This window comes from Halichondria panicea, chromosome 1 (genome assembly GCF_963675165.1).
Source record: "Halichondria panicea chromosome 1, odHalPani1.1, whole genome shotgun sequence".
Taxonomy (NCBI): Eukaryota; Metazoa; Porifera; class Demospongiae; order Suberitida; family Halichondriidae; genus Halichondria; species Halichondria panicea.
Window position 1 is genome coordinate 15,724,746 of NC_087377.1, and position 22,533 is coordinate 15,747,278.

The following is a 22,533-nucleotide window of genomic DNA, read 5'->3' on the forward strand; positions in this document are numbered from 1 at the left end:
CGCATCTAATTGGAGGTTACTCTACTATCCTCGATTATAGGCTGCTTAAAATTATATTGTTTCTAGCGGCCTGGAATCGAGGCTGTGGTTTGACCTCTATTTAGGACGCAACATAAAAAAATAATTGTCACACGCAGCAGTCGCTACTTTTAGAGGTCAGAAAATTACCTAAGATCAGAGGGTGTCGCATATTTGGAGGGTTGCCTTAAATTGAACAAGTACGGTACTTGTGTATAATGTGTACTTGGTTATAATGTGGACCCTAACTTTGGTCTTGTGCATGATACCCAGGTATGTACCCACACAGAGTTCACACCAAGTAACATAAAAGCAAACACTTAAAAACTGTTTTAATACAGAGATACTACACGTAGGGACAGAGCCGACCGACGTGGAGACGGTTACTATCGCTACTGAAGAGGTGGTACCCAGTTCACAGTTTCTAAGTCAGAGTGATGATGGGGAGAGTGTGGAGCAGCTACAGGCCAGTGACTTGGGCCCTAACTTTGGCCTTGTGCATGATACCCAGGTAACACACACACACACAGTTCACACCAAGTAACAGAAAAACTAGCACTTAAAAACGCTTTTTTAAAGGTATCCGGCTTCTAAGATGTTTCGTTTTCGTATTATTAACGCTTTCGTGTTACATGTTAGAATTTGCATGATGGTAACTACCTCCCAAATAACGAACACACACACACACACACACACACACACTTGTTGTTCCCGCCCACTCACACAGGAGGTCCACACGCTAACTAGCGATGATGGTTTGCCCTCTGACATGACCTCTGAGGATGGCTCCACCCTCAACGCTATAGGCCACGCCCTCATCCAGATGCAGCAAGGTGGACAGACCACCCCCTCATCTCAGTTCCTCATCACTAGGAGCACCTCATCTGGTTCAGAGTCTGGGCAAAAATTAATGGTGAATAAAGAAGACCAAATTTATCAGTGTGACGATTGCTTTTTTGCCAAATCCAAAAGTTATAATCCTCGATAAGTTATCCAAGTGCTTGTACATACTAATTACATGTAGAACCATGAGTATTATTGCTAATGTTTGATATAAAATAATTATAAAATAAGGTTTCTTGGAAGTGGTGTTGAAAAATAGTCAGTTTTTACTATGTTGTTGTGTGTGTTGAGGTCCTCTGTATGTGATGATCCCACCATCCAGTAGTGCTGAGATACTGCATGCAATGGGTCGACCTATAGCACCCAAGATGAGCGGGATATCAACTATGGATTATCACACGGCCGACCCCATCGTTCAAATGCAGTTGTGAGTACACAGTTCATGTGATTGCCTACCTCTGCATAACATGTATGACAGTATGTTAGGAAAAGCATCATTCTTGCTACATACACAGGGTTCTACCTACAGTGGTCGTTTAGGTAAGCTGCGACCACCACTAGATATTTTCCGACCACCACTTAGCCTTTCCGACCACTGCTTTACATTCTACAAGTGCTGGCTAGTCCAGTTTAGCTGCTAGTCTTCGCTTACCAGTTTTACTGTCTTGATGTGCCTTATATAGAGCTAACTATTAATTGAACTCTACTTCATGACCAGAACAATTAATTGAATTAATTGAAGCTGCAGCATGGCTTTGTTGAGTTCGAGGAGTACTGCAGCTAGCTAGCAGCTATACTCTGCCTTAAAACAGGGAGTTGGACCACCTGCTAAGGAAAAGACAAGCTAGAGAGTGAGCAACTGGGTGCAGTTAACACTTCCAAGTAATGATTATGACCCGGCCTGCGATGAAGAAATCTTAGTATAGCGCCATACTGTACTGATGCAAGTACAACAATGTACATATATAATTATTTCAGCTACAGTACCCATCAATAAAAAATTCCCGTTCCGTTTGCGTAAAACGCACAATTCCGGTTTAAACGCATAAAAAAAAAACGCATAATGAACGCATTGTATTATGCAAAACGCTACCGTTTTCACGCATGTGCAGAAAAATTGCTGAGTAAGCAGATTCGTTAACTTGTGATCGTGCAGTGCAGTGTAGCAGTAGCTAGCTAGCTAGCTTGTGTACTACAGTATAGCTGATTGTCTAGCGCTTTAATCCTCTTAGTTAGCTTATAGATGCTATTTTGCAACAGTGGACCGTTTCCCCAGTTGTTCTCGGTCTCACATCAGCCCCAAGACTAAGTTGCCCTCCATGCAAGTTATTTGTGACCTGGAATGACCGTTTTTGAAGACCATCGTCTCTTCTCCAGTATGTCTGACTGCGTACTTTATAATAACTAGCTAGCTAGCTAGCTCATTGTACTACAAATCATACAGTATCATTGTCAGGGTTCTATCTAGAAGAAATATTTTGTGGGGGGAAGCCTAAGGGGGGTCCAGGGGTCCTCCCCCGGAAAATTTTTTATTCTAGATGGCCAGAGACGCAATTTGAGCCAAATAAGGTGGAAGGTTTGGGGGGGAAGCTTCCCCCTGCCCCCCCCCCCCCACTAGATAGAACCCTGATTGTGTAAGTAATTTCAATTTTTCATGATGACGTCACCATTTTAATTTATAATGAGAAATTGGTCGCGTTGTGCATCCAGTTTAACGCTACCGTTTATACGTGCGTTTTTAGAAACGGAACGGAAACTTTTTATTGATGTATACTGTATATACTTACATGGCTTACAACACATGCTTGTTCAAATTTGTGTCTCCCTTCTCGTACACACCCCCCTGCATGGGCAAATTGTCCCCCATCATTTTTAACCACCTCTCAAAATTCCTGGGCAGAACCCTGCATACCGTATTACTAGAATACTTTGCTGTTGGTGAAAAACCTTTGCGAATCAGCCAAATCGGCAACCCTTTGCGATCTAACTATTGCGTTCTGGCAAGGATCGTGTGTATTTACCCAAAATTAGGTTTTGCAATTTTATTGTTTAAAAATTCGCATATGCTCGTAAAACATTCTAGTAATACGGTAACTGTGAGGAGTGTTGTTATTATGGTGGTTGGTTTGCAGGTCTGGGGATATGGCGGCCAACAGGGAAGCTCAGAGGAAGGCTACACACAATGAAGGTGATGCAAATTCAATACTGAAAGTTAGAGTGTACAACAGATGTACATGTACGTACGTGGTCATAATCAAATAGAAGCATTTCCCACAAAGTACAGTTACGAAGCTTTAACATCAAATCTGCCACTTTTAAAACTAATGACTTATTTGTTGTATGGAGGCTATCCATCCATGCTGTAACGTCTTAATAATTAAGTATGCCTTGACTGTACAGTAGGTGTACGTGTGTGTGTGAGGTCAAGGTTCATTCATTTTGCCAATTGGCTCAGCTTCATTGTACATGCCCTAAACACGATAATTACCGGTTGTTGTTGTTCTTCCCACGCCCAGTTGAGCGTCGGCGTCGGGACAGGATCAACGAGCTCATCAAGATACTGGCTCAGATAGTGCCTGCTTGTCAGAAGAAAGACGCAACTATACTGGTTCCATTGTCGGGGTGAGTGTGTGTGTCTGTTCATGTGTATACTAAAGTACTATTGAAAGCCATCGAAATAACTACTAACTTGGTTTTTTTTAAGCCTAAATTTCTTAATATTATTGCTAAGCTTTTTTAAGCATGCATTAGTGTAGAGCCCAGTGTTATGTTAGTAGTAGCATAGAATCCAGCAGAGGCCATCGTATATAACACATGTAGTTAGTTATACATAAAATATAATTGCTATTTTTTAACAGCAACTAAGTATGTTTTTTTGTTATCTCCACGTACATGTCTCACCCTCACGTCATGTTTCCCTGACTGCAGTATGTGTACAGCAAGGGAACGGTACTGGACAAGACAGTGGACTACTTGAAAAAGCTCGTATTTCAATCCTCTCAACAATAGTGTATAGTATATTATAATATAATAATAATAGTATATCCTCCATTGCGAGCACGACCACTTCTCCGTCCACTCCTGTACCGAAATCCTCCATGCTGTCACAAGCCAACAACAATGGCGGGGGTGGTGGTGGTGGTGGTCTCTCTGCCGCGGCTGCTGCTAGTCTGCTCAACACTCTGATTCTGGCTCAGAATGTGCTCACAAGCAACTCAAGTGCTGGTAGCCCCGGGCAAGATTCAATGTCTATGGAAACGGTGGACCAATCCTCTCAACAGTAGTGTACAGTATATTATAATTGTGGACTGTTTATACTGTTCTAGTTTTAACGTGTGTTTTTTAGTAATCTCTCCTTCACTTACTATAGCTACATTGTCAGTATTATTATGTATACATAGTTTTTATACATGATATTTGTGTGGAGCTCTTTGAGAAAAATATTGTAGCAAAGCCCATTTATATGTAACCACGCCCATTATAATTATGTGCAGCCTAGCCTCCATCTCAAGCCGCACTTCCTCGAAAGTTGGCCTGGTAAGACACTGCTTGTGCATTGCTAACCATTAGCTGGCATTGAGAAGAACCTTCATCAAGAACAAGGTACGTGTGTATAATGTGTAGTTATGCAGTGCAATGAGTCCACTGTGTACTATTGAATGTACAGTACAAAGAATGGGAACCTAGCATGCTTACTAGTCTGTATGTACATGCACTTGTATACAAGGTATGCTTCAATGTATGCAGTTTAGGTGTGTACAGGGAAACGTGTGTCAATTGAGAACACTAGCTCACAATATTTGTACATGACATTGTACAGTACGTGTACCAGACCCTTCATCACACTACCAATTTGAATGTGTCCATGTGTTGTTTATCCTGGCTACAGGACACTGCCGAGGGTAGCACTTCAGTGCTCTAGTTCTAATTGTAGATTGACTGATCGATTTGTCTTCTGTACTATTGTTTGATTTTTCTGCCCCTCATCTTTTCCGGCCCCCAGTTATGCGGCCATTTTTCAGCCCGGCCAAGTGTTGAGGAGACAAGAAGAGGCACTGAGAATGGAGGTAGAGGTACAGAGTACATTAGCTGGAAAATGCATTTGTGTCATACTTTGTAGAGTCCCTTAAAGTCATTCAAGGTCAGCTATAGTGTGTCCTATTTGAGGTGTGCAATGTACAATCATGTACGACCCCCCCCCCACACACACACACACACACACACCTTTAGGCGTACTATGCTGCTAAGAAGGCCACTCAGTGTGACTATGACCGTGTGACTCTTTAACCCCTCAGTTCCATTAGGATAACTGGGGGCCGGAAAAGATAAGCCTACTATGCTGCTAAGAAAGAGAGGGGCCTCACGTAAACTGGCCACTCAGTGTGACTATGATCATGTGAATCTTTAACCCCTCAGTTCCCGAGCCCCACCCCTCACTGTCTGACTCGGAAGAGGAGATAGACTTTGTATTCTGTGAGAAGGCGTCCACCCTACCCTCGGACAAGACCCCAACCAAGGACCTGAACTTGTTATGAGACTGTTAAATATTATTTTGTCTGTTTTTGTACTATTTTCTGGCAATGTAATTATGTATGTACCACTTCATGTCATCATAATAACTATAATTATATGCGATAAAATTCTGTTGCAACTTAATTGTCTCAACATAATAAAAAGAATATCAATATCATTATAAACTCATCGCACAATTAAAGAGAAACAATTAACAAAATAACTAATTACTTATACACAAGAAATCAACAGTTCGAATATAATCAGTAATTATAAACAGTTTTGCACTTGTCAGTCCTCCGGCTACAATGACCTCTCCACTAGGAAGTACTGAGCATGTGCAGCTGTATCGTGCAGTAGGCAGGTCTCCCACTTTCACCCACCTCCTGGTGTCAGGCTGGTAGAGGTGGATCGATGAACTTGAGTTGTCTCTGTCGTCCTCTCCACCAACGGCTAATAGTGACCTCTCAATACTGAGAGGAGCTGAGAACACGAGTGGTACTTCCTGTAAGGTCTGCCAGGGAGTGGGTGTGTCCAGGTTGGAAAGGGCCTTTGCGATGAGTTCATTGAGGTGGACGTGATGCACTGTCTTGGTTATCTCAGTGTGATCCCACCCTCCCATTAGGTAGAGGGTGTTTCCTATGAGAGTCGATTTCAGTTCTGATCGTGGGTTAGGTAGTGACTGAGCAATGTACCATCTTCTTAATGCCACGTCCAACACCTCCACAGAGGAGATACGTCCTTTATCATCACGCCCACCAGCTACAATGATGTGGTTGTTGAAGGAGAAAGCTGTTGAGGAATCACGAGCAATGTTCATTGGTGGGTACGGGTGAGTCCATTCCCCTGACTCAAATACTGCAAGCTGATTGGTGGGTTTGTTGTTTCTTGGATCACGTCCTCCCACCAGCACTAGTCGATTAGCGAGTGATGTCATAGCAAAGTACTTGGCAGTGTACTCTGGTAGTTTGGTCCATTGATCTTGCTCGAGCTTCATCACTGTACACCTGTCACGACCATTGTCTGCATAGCCTCCACCAACATACACCGTGTCACCGATAACAACACTCTGTACCGAGGTACCCATCTTGATTGGCATGTCTTTTCCTCTTTTCCATTTCAGAGTGAGTGGAGGTCTCAACTCTCTGGGAGGGGGACCCTGAATAATGAATGAGTGTAATTAGGATAGTGTCTACTAACAAGCGAGTGTTACTTGTAGCAATAATTGCATGCACACTAAATCACTTTCTCTAATTAGCTTAAGAGGCCACGCCCACCAGTCTAATAGAATGTACAGTACGATTATAAGAGATCAAAGCTTCTACTATAGCTCTGCAATGATATAATGGTGCGTTTTGTCTCACCTTTCTCTGCTGTTGAATGATGGCGTCTCTCCTGACCAGCTCAGCATCTTTGTGCTTATTCTGTTCCCTGTGTGCCTGTACAGGGGAACGTTGGTGAAAAAATTCTACAACAGAAGGAGACATTCTTCACTAAAGGAAGTACATAATTATAGGCACACTCAAACGGATGTGTAGTTACGGCTTAACACATGAGACAGCATCCATGCATGTTAAGGTACAATACTATTGTTACTGTGGGAATCTCATTATCACACTACATGTACGCACTTTCTTGACCGGTTGAGTGTCCTTTGACTCCTTCTTTGTTGCCTCCACTGGGTCCGAGCTTGTTGTTAGGTAAGTATCTAAAATCGATACCAACATTAATAGAAGGATATGATTTTTTCGTTAGGGTTACAGTTAGCTAAAACGTAAAACACATAATATACTTATCATTGACTCACAGATGTCCCTGGCAGATGGTCTCCTCCTCATGTCTTCTTGCAAACAACTGTCGATAAGCTTCCTCAACCTGTGTGTGTGAGGTATCTGGGCAACTCCACAGATTTGATCGTCTTCAGCTTGCAAACAATCTGCATCATAATCGCCCCAAGAGAGAACACATCCAAGCTATTATCGTAAATATCCTTGTCCAATCGAATAGCCTCGAGAGGTAGATACCCCATACGGTGACCAACGGCCGTGAGGGTGTGGCTAAGCTTGGAGGGATCGTATAGCCGTGACATGCCAAAGTCGGAATTCTTTGCAACAGGCACTGGTCGTGTAAGCTTCAGCAAAACGTTATCGCCACAGAGGTCACGGTGGATAATCTTCTTGCTGTGAATATAGGCCAGACCACAAGCCATGTCTTTGGACAGGCTAATTTCACATTCGCTACTGATAGACTCTTCACCAAGGCCGGAGAAATAGGATCTCAGATTGCAATCCATCAGCTCAACAACGAGGATTGTACCACCTGATTTGGGGTGCTTAGTAGTCGACAAATACAGAACAACGTTTGGGTGCTGGAGTGACTGGAGATACTCACACTCACGATCAAATGCTTTGCTAGCTTCTTCACTTTTACTGGCTGGGAAACCTGTCTGCATTTCTACAGCCTCGTAAATCAGAAGTTTGACCGCACAAATCTCGCCCCTGTAGCTGCCTTTGAAGACTGCTCCAAATGCACCTTTACCGAGAGGTTCGTCTAAGAAAACAGTCAAATCATCGTTGATCTTCTGGCGGTTTTGGTCAACTGTAGAACATTGTGTGTGTGTGTGTGTGTGTGTGTGTGTGTGTGTGTGTGTGTGTGTGTGTGTGTGTGTGTGTGTGTTTATGAGAGGGACCCGGGTGAATATTATAGTAGCTAGCTAATAAACTAAGCATCATGTATGAGATATGCATTCCTGTGCTGAACTAGTGCTTACCCTCTGACTTCACATCAGTAGGATTGCTTGCATCAGTAGACTGTAGATGATCTTTCTCGATGGTCCTTGCTATGTCACTGTGGCCCACAATAGGACTTGACAAAGCTTTGACAACATCTTCCCAGCTTCTCTCACTACCTTTCAGCCATTCTTTCAAACCCTCACGATAGCAGTCATCAGGATCATCTCTCCATTTTGTACCAATGCTGTCGATGGTATTTTAAGAACTAGCAAGAAGTTTCGCCACTTGATTCGAGCATCAAACGTAGCTATGTATAGATCTCCTAGATCTGCTATTGTGAGATAGTCAGACATCTTCTCTGTAGAGTGTGGAATAAGATAAGCAATGATATACATGTAATTATGTATCAATATTTGGTGTGTGCAAATTATATCATCAAAACCATGTACCGTAGATCTATATGCAGAAAATAAAACAGTGCTGTCTGCACTTACTGATAATAATCCAGAGCTACAGTATCTTCACAGCTTGATACCAGGCACGATACAGAAGTACAGGACAACAGTTAGCTCAGCTACAACGAGACCCTCCCTCTTTCTCTGCAGAATAAACAATAGCTGTCACATGCGATAACATTGCTAAACCACGTGGCTGGTCTTTCACTGCACTAGCTAGAGAGAAGAAGAAATTATGCTGTCAATTTTGAAGCTCTGAGCAAGTGGTCAAACTATTTGTCTGTATTGGTGGAGGCTGAAGACATGAGTCCATGGACAGGGACTACTGAGGAACCTTCATCAAGAACATTAACAAGGTACAGTTATTCATAAATATTAAATTACAAAGCGAGAGGTCATTTCTTTTTGGAGGTTTAGAAAAATTCCTGGTGTCGCATATTTAGAGGGTCGTATCTAATTGGAGGTTACTCTACTATCCTCGATTATAGGCCGCTTAAATTATATTGTTTCTAGCGGCCTGGAATCTCGGCTGTGGTTTGACCTCTATTTAGGACGCGACATTAAAAAAAAATTGTCACACGCAGCAGTCGCTACTTTTAGAGGTCAGAAAATTACCTAAGATCAAGGGGTGTCGCAAATTTGGAGGGTGGCCTTAAATTGAACAAGTACGGTACTTGTGTATAATGTGTAGTTGGTTATAATGTGGGCCCTAACTTTGGTCTTGTGCATGATACCCAGGTATGTACCCACACAGAGTTCACACCAAGTAACATAAAAGCAAACACTTAAAAACTGTTTTAATACAGAGATACTACACGTAGGGACAGAGCCGACCGACGTGGAGACGGTTACTATCGCTACTGAAGAGGTGGTACCCAGTTCACAGTTTGAGATAGAGATAAGTCAGAGTGATGATGGGGAGAGTGTGGAGCAGCTACAGGCCAGTGACTTGGGCCCTAACTTTGGTCTTGTGCATGATACCCAGGTAACACACACACACACACTTCACACCAAGTAACATATAAAAACTAGCACTTAAAACGCTTTTTTAAAGGTATCCTAGGACTTTTCGTTTTCGTATTATTTTCGCTTTCATATTACATGGTTAGAATTTGCATGATGGTAACTACCTCCCAAATAACGAACACACACACACACAAACACACACACACACTTGTTGTTCCCGCCCACTCACACAGGAGGTCCACACGCTAACTAGCGATGATGGTTTGCCCTCTGGCATGACCTCTGAGGATGGCTCCACCCTCAACGCTATAGGCCATGCCCTCATCCAGATGCAGCAAGGTGGACAGACCACCCCCTCATCTGGTTCAGAGTCTGGCCAAAAATTAATGGTGAATAAAGAAGACCAAATTTATCAGTGTGACGATTGCTTTTTTGCCAAATCCAAACGTTATAGGCCTCGATAAGTTATCCAAGTGCTTGTACATACTAATTACATGTAGAACCATGAGTATTATTGCTAATGTTTGATATAAAATAAGGTTTCTTGGAAGTGGTGTTGAAAAATAGTCAGTTTTTACTATGTTGTTGTGTGTGTTGAGGTCCTCTGTATGTGATGATCCCACCATCCAGTAGTGCTGAGATACTGCATGCAATGGGTCGACCTATAGCACCCAAGATGAGCGGGATATCAACTATGGATTATCACACGGCCGACCCCATCGTTCAAATGCAGTTGTGAGTACACAGTTCATGTGATTGCCTACCTCTGCATAACATGTATGACAGTATGTGTTAGGGAAAGCATCATTCTTGCTACATACAGTATTACTAGAATATTTTGCTGTTGGTGAAAAACCTTTGCGAATCAGCCAAATCGGCAACCCTTTGCGATCTAACTATTGCGTTCTGGCACGGATCGTGTGTATTTACCCAAAATTAGGTTTTGCAATTTTATTGTTTAAAAATTCGCATAATTATGCTCGTAAACATTCTAGTAATACGGTAACTGTGAGGAGTGTTGTTATTATGGTGGTTGGTTTGCAGGTCTGGGGATATGGCGGCCAACAGGGAAGCTCAGAGGAAGGCTACACACAATGAAGGTGCTGCAAATTCAATACTGAAAGTTAGAGTGTACAACAGATGTACATGTACGTACGTGGTCATAATGAAATAGAAGCATTTCCCACAAAGTACAGCTACGAAGTTTTAACATCAAATCTGCCACTTCTAAAACTAGTGTTCAAGCTGGCGCTGTGCTAATGCCTCTCGCCATGTTTTTGCTTTCGCTCAAAAGTATTAGAGTATTATCTATAATGAATTTTATATTAAAGTTAGCTTATCTATATAAAGTCACTGAGAAGAAAAGACTTATTTACATGCATCTATTGTTGTTATTTATTGTATTATGTGGCTTACCAGGACCTCAAGAAAGAAGAAAATTGATTCTTCCAGGATCTGTAGTTCAGTGTATATAATATCTAAGAAGAAAAGACCTGTGTACATGCATATTGTTATCTATATTGTTATATGGTAGTGTTTTGTGGCTAATACCAGGCCCTCAAGACAAAGATGATTCTGCCAGGAGAATCTGGATCTGGATCTTGGATATCACACATGGGGAATGAGCGCGCATTCGCATTACATCCACAGGAATAATTAAAGAGTGTGTCCAAAGAGATAAATGGCTACTGCTAGCTAGCTGTTTTCACAGATATTTTCTGAGTATTGTAGCTAACAAAAAGCTAGCGCTTTAGTGCAAAGCTAACTCATATGTTGAATAGAAAGTTTGTGAGGACAGATGATGCTATGAAAGATTCTGAAGAGACTGCAACAGCCTTCAATGTGAGTCAAACTAGCCATAACTGGAGAAAGAAGCTTTAGTTTGCTAATCCAAGAATCAAAATCCAAGAGAACGTGGCTAGAAGCCTATAGAAGCTGTTAGTTTTCGTCGCATTGCAACCGTTGAGCAGTTATAGCTGGAATACACACACAGACACACACAGTCAGCTTTACCGTATCTCTCGTGCGGCTACGCCTCGAGGCATAACTAATAACTTGTTTTGTAGAGGCTATCTAATGCTGTAAACGCATTCTTAATTATTAATTATGCCTTGGTTTGTGTGTGTGTGAGGTCAAGGTTCATTCATTTTGCCAATTGGCTCAGCTTCATTGTACATGCCCTAAACACGATAATTACCAGTTGTTGTTGTTCTTACCACGCCCAGTTGACCGTTGTTGGCGTCGGGACAGGATCAACGAGCTCATCAAGATACTGGCTCAGATAGTGCCTGCTTGTCAGAAGAAAGACGCAACTATACTGGTTCCATTGTCGGGGTGAGTGTGTGTGTCTGTTCATGTGTATACTAAAGTACTATTGAAAGCCATCGAAATAACTACTAACTTGGTTTTTTTTAAGCCTAAATTTCTTAATATTATTGCTAAGCTTTTTTAAGCATGCATTAGTGTAGAGCCCAGTGTTATGTTAGTAGTAGCATAGAATCCAGCAGAGGCCATCGTATATAACACATGTAGTTAGTTACACATAAAATATAATTGCTATTTTTTAACAGCAACTAAGTATGTTTTTTTGTTATCTCCACGTACATGTCTCACCCTCACGTCATGTTTCCCTGACTGCAGTATGTGTGCAGTATGTGTACAGCAAGGGAACGGTACTGGACAAGACAGTGGACTACTTGAAAGAGCTCGTATTTCAATCCTCTCAACATATATAGTCATTGTCTCCAGCCTGACACCTTCGCAAGCACAACCTATGCACTTGTCAGCTTCGTCACAATTCTCTCCCCTCTTACAATCATCGCTGTCGACTGGAGCCTCTAATCCAAACACACCACTCTTAAGCTCACTCGTACAAACTCTATCCTCCATTGTGAGCACGACCACTTCTCCGTCCACTCCTGTACCGAAATCCTCCATGCTGTCACAAGCCAACAACAATGGCGGGGGTGGTCTCTCTGCCGCGGCTGCTGCTAGTCTGCTCAACACTCTGATTCTGGCTCAGAATGTGCTCACAAGCAACTCAAGTGCTGGTAGCCCCGGGCAAGATTCAATGTCTATGGAAACGGTGGACCAATCCTCTCAACAGTAGTGTACAGTATATTATAATTGTGGACTGTTTATACTGTTCTAGTTTTAACGTGTGTTTTTTAGTAATCTCTCCTTCACTTACTATAGCTACATTGTCAGTATTATTATGTATACATAGTTTTTATACATGATATTTGTGTCTTATTCAGTGAACATAAAATAAAATTTGTTGTGAACATAGCCAAGCCCATTTATATATAAACCACGCCCATTATAATTATGTGCAGCCTAGCCTCCATCTCAAGCCGCACTTCCTAGAAAGTTGGCCTGGTATAAACCGGTAATGGACTGCTTGTGCATGAGCTAACCATTAGCTGGCATTGAGAAGAACCTTCATCAAGAACAAGGTACGTGTGTATAATGTGTAGTTATGCAGTGCAATGAGTTGACTGTGTACTATTGAATGTACAGTACAAAGAATGGGAACCTAGCATGCTTACTAGTCTGTATGTACATGCACTTGTATACAAGGTATGCTTCAATGTATGCAGTTTAGGTGTGTACAGGGAAACGTGTGTCAATTGAGAACACTAGCTCACAATATTTGTACATGACATTGTACAGTACGTGTACCAGACCCTTCATCACACTACCAGTTTGAATGTGTCCATGTGTTGTTTATCCTGGCTACAGGACACTGCCGAGGGTAGCACTTCAGTGCTCTAGTTCTAATTGTAGATTGACTGATCGATTTGTCTTCTGTACTATTGTTTGATTTTTCCGCCCCTCATCTTTTCCGGCCCCCAGTTATGCGGCCATTTTTCAGCCCGGCCAAGTGTTGAGGAGACAAGAAGAGGCACTGAGAATGGAGGTAGAGGTACAGAGTACATTAGCTGGAAAATGCATTTGTGTCATACTTTGTAGAGTCCCTTAAAGTCATTCAAGGTCAGCTATAGTGTGTCCTATTTGAGGTGTGCAATGTACAATCATGTACGACCCCCCCCCCCACACACACACACACACACACACCTTTAGGCGTACTATGCTGCTAAGAAGGCCACTCAGTGTGACTATGACCGTGTGACTCTTTAACCCCTCAGTTCCATTAGGATAACTGGGGGCCGGAAAAGATAAGCCTACTATGCTGCTAAGAAAGAGAGGGGCCTCACGTAAACTGGCCACTCAGTGTGACTATGATCATGTGACTCTTTAACCCCTCAGTTCCCGAGCCCCACCCCTCACTGTCTGACTTGGAAGAGGAGATAGACTTTGTATTCTGGGAGAAGGCGTCCACCCTACCCTCGGACAAGACCCCAACCAAGGACCTGAACTTGTTATGAGACTGTTAAATATTATTTTGTCTGTTTTTGTACTATTTTCTGGCAATGTAATTATGTATGTACCACTTCATGTCATCATAATAACTATAATTATATGCGATAAAATTCTGTTGCAACTTCAACATGATAAAAAGAATATCAATATCGTTATAAACTCATCGCACAATTAAAGAGAAACAATTAACAAAATAACTAATTAGCACTTATAGAAAAGAAATCAACAGTTGGAATATAATCAATTTCTGTCTCTCCTCCGGCTACAATGACCTCTCCACTAGGAAGTACTGAGCATGTGCAGCAATATCGTGCAGTAGGCAGGTCTCCCACTTTCACCCACCTCCTGGTGTCAGGGTGGTAGAGGTGGATCGATGAACTTGGGTTGAATCCGTTCGCTCCACCAACGGCTAATAGTGACCTCCCAATACTGAGAGGAGCTGATCGCACGAGTGGTACTTCCTGTAAGGTTTGCCAGAGAGTGGGTGTGTCCAGGTTGGAAAGGGCTTTTGCAATGAGTTCATCGAGGTCGGCGTGATGCACTGTCTTGGTTGGACTACTCACAGTGTGATCCCACCATCCCATTAGGTAGAGGGTGTTTCCTATGAGAGTTGATTTCAGATCTGATCGTGGGTTAGGTAGTGACTGAGCAATGTACCATCTTCTTGATGCCACGTCCAACACCTCCACAGAGGAGAGGGAACATAATTTATCATCACGCCCACCAGCTACAATGATGTAGTTGTTGAAGGAGACAGCTGTTGAGGAATCATGAGCAATGTTCATTGGTGGGTACGGGTGAGTCCATTCTCCTGCTTCAAACATTGCAAGCTGATTGGTGGGTTTGTTGTTTTTTGGATCACGTCCTCCCACCAGCACTAGTCGATTAGCGAGTGATGTCATAGCGAACCACATGGCAGTGTACTCTGGTAGTTTGGTCCATTGATCTTGCTCGAGCTTCATCACTGTACACCCGTCACGATCATTGTCTGCACTACCTCCACCAACATACACCGTGTCACCGATAACAACACTCTGTACCGAGCGACCCATCTTGATTGGCATGTCTTTTCCTCTTCTCCATTTCAGAGTGAGTGGAGGTCTCAACTCTCTGGGAGGGGGACCCTGAATAATGAATGAGTGTAATTAGGATAGTGTCTACTAACAAGCGAGTGTTACTTGTAGCAATAATTGCATGCACACTAAATCACTTTCTCTAATTAGCTTAAGAGGCCACGCCCACCAGTCTAATAGAATGTACAGTACGATTATAAGAGATCAATGCTTCTACTATAGCTCTGCAATAATATAATGGTGCATTTTGTCTCACCTGTCTCTGCTGTTGAATGATGGCGTCTCTCCTGACCAGCTCAGCATCTTTGTTGGTGGAAATCTAAAACACAGACGTGAATATCATTAGTGGAAATTCTACAACAAAACGAGACAATTTCTGCTAAAGGAAGTACATAATTATAGGCACACTCAAACGGATGTGTATTTAGCAGCTTAACATGATTTATACAATAGCATCAATTGTTGAGGTATACTACTATTGTTGGAATCTCATCGACACACTTAGCTACATGTACGCAAACAAATATCATTATTGTAGTATAATACTAGCGTATAAGAGTGTGTGCATTTGGTGACTACTATAATACCTGTAAGAGAGTGGCCCTCTCAACTAGAGCAGCCTCTCTCTGGGAAATGAGATCAGTGATCGTTGACTCTTGTTCACTGAGTTGTCTGTCCTTGTCAGCAATCACACGATCTTTGGTGGCACGGACACTATACAATATCTGTATAAAAAAAGGTTATCAACATGCTAGCTCGTTGAACAAAATAGCTTATAATGAACAAAATAAACTGGTTCTGCTGACCTGTTGCTGTCTAGCAAGCTGAGTATCTTTGTCCGCTACTTCCTCATCTTTTTGAACAAGTAGCCCATCTTTTTGTACCAGAAGTCCGTCCTTTTCATCTAGTTGATCGTCTTTTTGTGCCAGTAGTGCAACGCTCTGTTCGAGTTGGTTGTCTTTTTGCACTAGAAGTACATCTTTCTCAGTAAGTTGCTCATCTTTCCTCTCTAGTATCCTGTCCTTCTGGACCACCTCTCTCTGAGAACAGAGTACAGCATGCAGTGTCAGACCCTTGCACCCACTAGCTCACTGGACTGGACTCACCTGTAGAGCCTCTATCCTCTTCTCCTTTGCCCTGAGGGTCCTGGCAGTCTTCACTCGTCCAATGTCCAGCTGGAGCAGTCCTCCGTCCATCTCCCTCCCCACCTCCTCCAGAGACGAGAGGAGCTCAGCGGTGGTCGGTCTTCTCTCTGGGGTGTTGGCCAGACACTCCCTCACCAGACCAAACAGAGGGTGCTCACGTCCACCCGCCAGACACCTCTCAAGGAGAGCCGTGTAGGGACCTCGACGCTCAAACTCTGAGCGAGCCAGAAGGTGGTCTGGGTTGTTGGGGTCGCTGTACGTGGGGGCAAGGAGATCTTCTGGAAACACCTAGTCCAATGACACGAGTGGAAGAACATGTTAATACTGACTGTCATGATTGTTTTTATGTATGTCTGTATGTATGGAGAAAACGAGTGCATGTATATTCACCATCATACATACAAAATGCATTTGCTGAAGGTCAACAATATTAAAGGGGGATCTCCCCAACACATACAAACACATACAACCACAATACTTATAAGGTAATTCACTGCATGAATGGTCACCAGGAATCTAACCTATGAATATCATTAACTACACACATACTTGTGTGAGTGCAAATAATTGCAGCACTCCGAAAGAGAAGACGTCCAGACTGGGTCCGTACACACTGTGGCCTCTGTCAGAGAGGGCCTCGGGCGGCATGTACACCAGTGTCCCAGGAAACCTCGTCAGAGTCCTGGCCAGTCGACCAGGCTCCAGATTCACGATACGAGAGTTACCAAAGTCGGTGATCTTGGCTCTCAGAGATGCCGTCAGTAGGACGTTCCTGGCAGTGAGGTCACGATGGACCACGGACTCACGATGCAGGTGGAGCAGCCCTCGAGCCACACAGACCAGAATGTACTGGGTGACAGAGAGGGGGATGTTGGGGGTGGACTCCAGGAGATCGTCCAGACTTGAGTCCAGCCTCTCCATGACCAGGAGGGGCAGTCGAGAGCCAGTCACGAAACACAGCCCAATGAATTGGGTGATGTTGGGGTGACGGATGCGAGCCATGAGTCGACACTCTCGGCGGTAGTTCCCAGCTAGGTTGGCCACTCCACCACGCTCGTCCGTCTCCAGGAGAACCTCGTGGATCTTCTTGGCTGCATACACCTCACCATTGATCATCACCTGTGCATGGAGGCAGTCACACTTGAATAGCTAGCAGATACACTAGAGACAGTGCACAGAAACAGAGCATGCAGTGACTGACCTCTTGAACAGAGCCATAGGAGCCAGTTCCTAGAACTCTCTCCTCTCCAAAGTGCTCCACATTCTCCAGCACAAACTCCCTCAAGTGAGCATCATCTCGCAAAGAAAACATTGCTAGTTAATAACTCAGCTAGCTAGCGACTCACTCCAGCTAGCTACAAGATACACCCTTTTTCCTATTCCAATGTCCAATCACATGCAATAACAGCTGAATCAGCAAACCACGTGGTCACCCAGCACCCATGGAACATGGAGCAAGTGGCTAACTATTGTCTCAGTGTTAGGTGGAGGCTTTGTCCAGTACTATAATTTGTAGACCACAGTGACATAGTCAGGACCATGGAGAGAGACCATTGCTGAGGAGGTGGGAATGGCAAGTTCCTGGCCAATCAGATGATCCTACATGACGAAGTTGCTCGTAAAGATGCAAGTCTGATGACAATCTCAGGATGATGAGTGAGTGATAGTGTTGTTATTTAATAGCCTGATAGGATATACCTACTGCCAACATTTTCATGTTCACTGTACCCAAGTATTGTATTTGGATGGTCCGGAAAAACTGTTGTAAACTAGTAAATAGTATATGTATGTTGAGGAGCCTTCGCACGCGAGGGACTGGCAAACTGCCTATCAGTCACTCGTCTCAGCTGCAACGAGCATTGCAGCCTATCAGATTGCTCAACGTCATATTAGCCCTGTAATTGTAACCGCACTTACACTTCAGGGGATTCAATACATTCCATAGTAGCTAAATCTCATAGCAAAATATAACCACATTATCTATAATGATATTCATGTTTGCTAGTGTCATAATTATGATCCATATATTCCGCTGAGACGAGTGACTGATAAGCAGTTTGCCATTCGCTCACGCTACGCGCCAGTCTACCTTTTTAATATCATCGAAATATACCTGCTATATACAGTTTCTTCTTTATAGTGCATAGTGTGCTTAAATCAATATGAAATTCATGCCCAAATTGTGGAAAATAAGCGTGGACAATATTTAAATAACACGCATAGTTTAGTACATGTATGTGTATTTGTATGTGTACATGTACTGAGTTTGCAATTCCTCAGGGCCATGTTCAAGCTGAACCCCAATGCAAAGACGTCAAGTTCAACCTGAATGCCTAAGACTTCAAACCTCCGAGAGCAAGCTTCTCTCCAGTGGTCACTGCCTCCTCCACACCTCTCCGGTAAATGCAATCATATTATAATTGTGAAATAGCTTTTCCCGAATTTCGAATGTCAAAATGTGCATACCCCGGTCATAATAATCTGTCTTTGAGCTCGTGCATGCATGAACAATCTGCCATGATGATCTTAGTATTAGCATTGTACATGTACGGGATTGATCCCCATCCAGAACTACGAAACTAGCTGGCAAAAAGGACATCTAATTATTATTGCATATTGAGAATGCATTTTCAGTTGGTTGTATAATTGTTGCTTAGCAGTGGACTTCATAAATGCTCTGTAGTACCCAAAAGGACAACTCCCCTAGAAGTGTCCTACTGGAATCAATATTAGGAGTTTTCACACTTTTTGTGTTTGGCCAGAGCCATTTGTTTATGCACAAGTCATATTTCTGCCTGACAGGGCCTTTGGGCCATAGCCTTGGGCCTTGTCTGAGACCATGTTGGAGTCAAAGCTCCATTCTCAAATTGTGATTATGCTTATTTATATGCGTTTGTTAATTTATTTGTGGTTTACGTGTCTGTGTCCATGAATAACTATTTGAACACGTCATAAAATGCAATTCATAGGACAGGAATGTTGCCACCAAACCAGTGTGGGCCCTGTTTTAGTACTCCTATAAAGGCTAGAGTATTGGTTATTGTACCTGTAGAAACTGGATTATTAGCGCTTACTCGATTATAAGCCCATGCTTAACTGCAAGTTTTTGATTTTAAGGTCATCTGTATTCCTTCCATTTCTCTCTATAATTTCATGTCATAATTATTATTGAATTTATGATTTTACTAGTTACCCTTATTTCTCTGCACACACACACACACACACACCCGCCCCCTCACTCACCCCTGCCACAGAGACAAGGCGACTGTCGAGTCCTCAGCCTCTGCCCTACAAGAGCAAAATAATTCCGTTTCTGCGTGTGTCACCAAACTGGAGGTAAAAGTTTACGTAAGGACTTTGAGAAGGAGCGGAAAAATGGGTACAACACGTTTCCCTGTACACACCTCTCGCTATTAGGTAAAGGTCATGTAATTTACTTACTGTTATTATAACGTGTTATGTTAGGTAAGATCTTAGTATTATATTGGAGCATATTAGGTAAAGGGTTATCGTGTAGTGTTTTGTAAAACAGTCATCATAATCCTTAGTTTTACCGTATAACGGCTCTTGGGCTATCAGAAATGCTCATGGGTTCTAATATTCATGTTTCAATGTTATGAAACCACACCCATCAATAGCTTTATCCCAGTTTTAATGTTCACGTTGGCTGCTCTGCCCCGAAAAACGTGAAATGTTGCACCTCACCTGCTACGGTACATGCTAACACTGTATATCACTATACAACCACTTGAATGCAGATAAAGCACAATCACTCTCTTTATTGTCTCCCAAGAAGTTAAGTAGCTAACTGTTCTCTGTTGCACAGGATGAGTGCTGACTCGGCTCTGTTTAAGTCCAAGAGCAAGAAATCAAAGTGGCTCGACTAGTGAGTTGTGTCACGTCAGTTAGTGTGTAGAGTTGTAGTGAAGCTTTTCTTATTCTAGTCACTCTATAGAGATTATTATAGAATACAGTCAGGTTAATTAATGGACTCCATAGCGGACCTATGCCACCTCTAGAGTACAGCTATACTGTTTCACTGTATATCTTGAAGTAAGATTATAATCTAGTGCAATAAGATACTATTAGTGTTATGATTCTACTAAAACTCGTTCTCAAAAGTTTCAGCCTATAGCCTAGTTTTATTTTATTGCTCCCGTTACTTGCTGCTTAGCCAGGTCATATATACTATTGTATAACACTCCTCTGGTTTCTATAGATCTTTATTATTTATGTCAACAGCCGAGGGTAGCACTTCAGTGCTCTAGTTCTAATTGTAGATTGACTGATCGATTTGTCTTCTGTACTATTGTTTGATTTTTCCACCCCTCATCTTTTCCGACCCCCAGTTATGCGGCCATTTTTCAGCCCGGCCAAGTCTTGAGGAGATAAGAAGGGGCACTGAGAATAGAGGTAGAGGTACAGAGTACATTAGCTGGAAAATGCATTTGTGTCATACTTTGTAGAGTCCCTTAACGTCATTCAAGGTCAGCTATAGTGTGTCCTATTTGAAGGTGTGCAATGTACAATCATGTACGACCCCCCCCACACACACACATTTAGGCCTACTATGCTGCTAAGAAAGAGAGGGGCCTCACGTAAACTGGCCACTCAGTGTGACTGTGACCATGTGACTCTTTAACCCCTCAGTTCCCGAGCCCCACCCCTCACTGTCTGACTCGGAAGAAGAGATAGACTTTGGATTCTGGGAGAAGGCGTCCACCCTACCCTCGGACAAGACCCCAACCAAGGACCTGAACTTGTTATGAGACTGTTAAATATTATTTTGTCTGTTTTTGTACTATTTTCTGGCAATGTAATTATGTATGTACCACTTCATGTCATCATAATAACTATAATTATATGCGATAAAATTCTGTTGCAACTTAATTAGAACATGATAAAAAAATTTATATTGTTAACGCACAACATATAAAGAGAAACAAATTTAATTAACAAAATAACTAATTAGCACTTACAGAGAAGAAATCAAGAGTTTGAATAATAGTATACACATCTGTCTGTCCTCCGGCTACAATTACCTCTCCACTAGGAAGTACTGAGCATGTGCAGCAATATCGTGCAGTAGGCAGGTCTCCCACTTTCACCCATCTCCTGGTGTCAGGCTGGTAGAGATGGATCGATGAACTTGGGTTGAATCTGTCGTCTCGTCCACCAACAGCTAATAGTGACCTCCCAATACTGAGAGGAGCTGACCAGAAGAGTGGTACTTCCTGTAAGGTCTGCCAGAGAGTGGGTGTGTCCAGGTTGGAAAGGGCTTTTGCAATGAGTTCATTGAGGTCGACGTGGTGCACTGTCTTGATTGCCCTAGTGTGATCGAACCCTTCCATTAGGTAGAGGGTGTTTCCTATGAGAGTCGATTTTAGAAATGATCGTGGGCTAGGTAGTGACTGAGCAATGTACCATCTTCTTGATGCAACGTCCAAGACCTCCACAGAAGAGATATGTCCTTTATCATCATTCCCACCAGCTACAATGATGTGGTTGTTGAAGGAGACAGCTGTTGAGGAAGAACGAGCAATGTTTATTGGTGGGTACGGGTGAGTCCATTCCCCTGACTCAAACACTGCAAGCTGATTGGTGCGTTTGTTGTTATATGAATCACATCCTCCAACCAGCACTAGTCGATTAGCGAGTGATGTCATAGCGAACCATTTGGCAGTGTACTCTGGTAGTTTGGTCCATTGATCTTGCTCGAGCTTCATCACTGTACACTTGTCACGATCATTGATTGCAGTACCTCCACCAACATACACCGTGTCATCGATAACAACACTCTGTACCGAGTCACCCATCTTGATTGGCATGTCTTTTCCTCTTCTCCATTTCAGAGTGAGTGGAGGTCTCAACTCTCTGGGAGGGGGACCCTGAATAATGAATGAGTGTAATTAGGATAGTGTCTACTAACAAGCGAGTGTTACTTGTAGCAATAATTGCATGCACACTAAATCACTTTCTCTAATTAGCTTAAGAGGCCACGCCCACCAGTCTAATAGAATGTACAGTACGATTATAAGAGATCAAAGCTTCTACTATAGCTCTGCAATAATATAATGGTGCATTTTGTCTCACCTGTCTCTGCTGTTGAATGATGGCGTCTCTCCTGACCAGCTCAGCATCTTTGTGCTGAATTTGTTCCCGGTGTGCCTGTACAGGGTAACGTTGGTGGAAATCTTTGAATTAAAACACAGACGTGAAATCATTAGTGGAATTCTACAACAGAATGAGAACAAAAAAACAATTTCTGCTAAAGGAAGTACATAATTATAGGCACACTCAAACGGATGTGTAGTTACGGCTTAACACATGAGACAGCATCCATGCATGTTAAGGTACAATACTATTGTTGCTGTGGGAATCTCATTATCACACTACATGTACGCAC

General features: G+C 42.8%; 3 protein-coding genes and 3 long non-coding RNA genes across 13 annotated transcripts in view; 5 read left to right on the plus strand and 1 right to left on the minus strand.

The window, feature by feature from the left end:
* LOC135352059 (uncharacterized) overlaps positions 1 to 22,533 on the plus strand; it is a gene marked incomplete in the record, with an annotated part of 851,949 nt that overhangs the window by 327,890 nt on the left and 501,526 nt on the right.
* LOC135352075 (uncharacterized) overlaps positions 1 to 22,533 on the minus strand; it is a 42,326-nt gene that overhangs the window by 9,115 nt on the left and 10,678 nt on the right. Inside the window, exons 1-7 of one of the 7 annotated variants that reach the window (XM_064551206.1) lie at positions 17,329 to 17,506; positions 16,677 to 17,246; positions 16,089 to 16,415; positions 15,789 to 16,022; positions 15,570 to 15,707; positions 15,239 to 15,301; positions 5,582 to 6,532 (exon numbers count right to left, since the gene is read on the minus strand). The exons of 2 other annotated variants lie outside the window; for them this stretch is intronic. In XM_064551206.1, the coding sequence (XP_064407276.1) occupies positions 5,597 to 6,532; positions 15,239 to 15,301; positions 15,570 to 15,707; positions 15,789 to 16,022; positions 16,089 to 16,415; positions 16,677 to 17,246; positions 17,329 to 17,439 (2,379 nt within the window). In that variant the 5' untranslated portion in view covers positions 17,440 to 17,506 and the 3' untranslated portion in view covers positions 5,582 to 5,596. Of the gene's footprint in view, positions 1 to 5,485; positions 6,533 to 6,737; positions 6,813 to 14,019; positions 15,034 to 15,238; positions 15,302 to 15,569; positions 15,708 to 15,788; positions 16,023 to 16,088; positions 16,416 to 16,676; positions 17,247 to 17,328; positions 17,510 to 20,996; positions 22,016 to 22,220; positions 22,296 to 22,533 lie in introns of those variants that run through there. 4 more of the 7 variants (XM_064551207.1, XM_064551208.1, XM_064551210.1 and 1 more) reach the window with 4 other exon arrangements.
* LOC135352173 (uncharacterized) lies at positions 369 to 5,562 on the plus strand. The gene is made up of 4 exons (XR_010399642.1): positions 369 to 3,049; positions 3,378 to 3,483; positions 3,790 to 4,934; positions 5,092 to 5,562. It is a non-coding gene; the product is annotated as an uncharacterized LOC135352173 (long non-coding RNA).
* Positions 10,425 to 12,700, plus strand: LOC135352136 (uncharacterized). Of its 2 annotated transcripts, none has more exons than XM_064551313.1 (3): positions 10,425 to 10,626; positions 11,752 to 11,860; positions 12,167 to 12,700. In XM_064551313.1, the coding sequence occupies exons 1-3, from the start codon at positions 10,581 to 10,583 to the stop codon at positions 12,633 to 12,635; spliced, it is 624 nt and encodes a 207-aa protein (XP_064407383.1). In that variant the 5' UTR covers positions 10,425 to 10,580; the 3' UTR covers positions 12,636 to 12,700. The 2 variants fall into 2 exon arrangements, 1 of the variants encoding a protein (XP_064407383.1); XR_010399590.1 differs by lacking the exon at positions 10,425 to 10,626 and adding an exon at positions 11,235 to 11,368.
* Positions 12,913 to 13,928, plus strand: LOC135352175 (uncharacterized). The gene is made up of 3 exons (XR_010399643.1): positions 12,913 to 12,981; positions 13,268 to 13,451; positions 13,610 to 13,928. It is a non-coding gene; the product is annotated as an uncharacterized LOC135352175 (long non-coding RNA).
* LOC135352185 (uncharacterized) lies at positions 17,529 to 19,528 on the plus strand. The gene is made up of 3 exons (XR_010399660.1): positions 17,529 to 17,783; positions 18,408 to 18,526; positions 19,384 to 19,528. It is a non-coding gene; the product is annotated as an uncharacterized LOC135352185 (long non-coding RNA).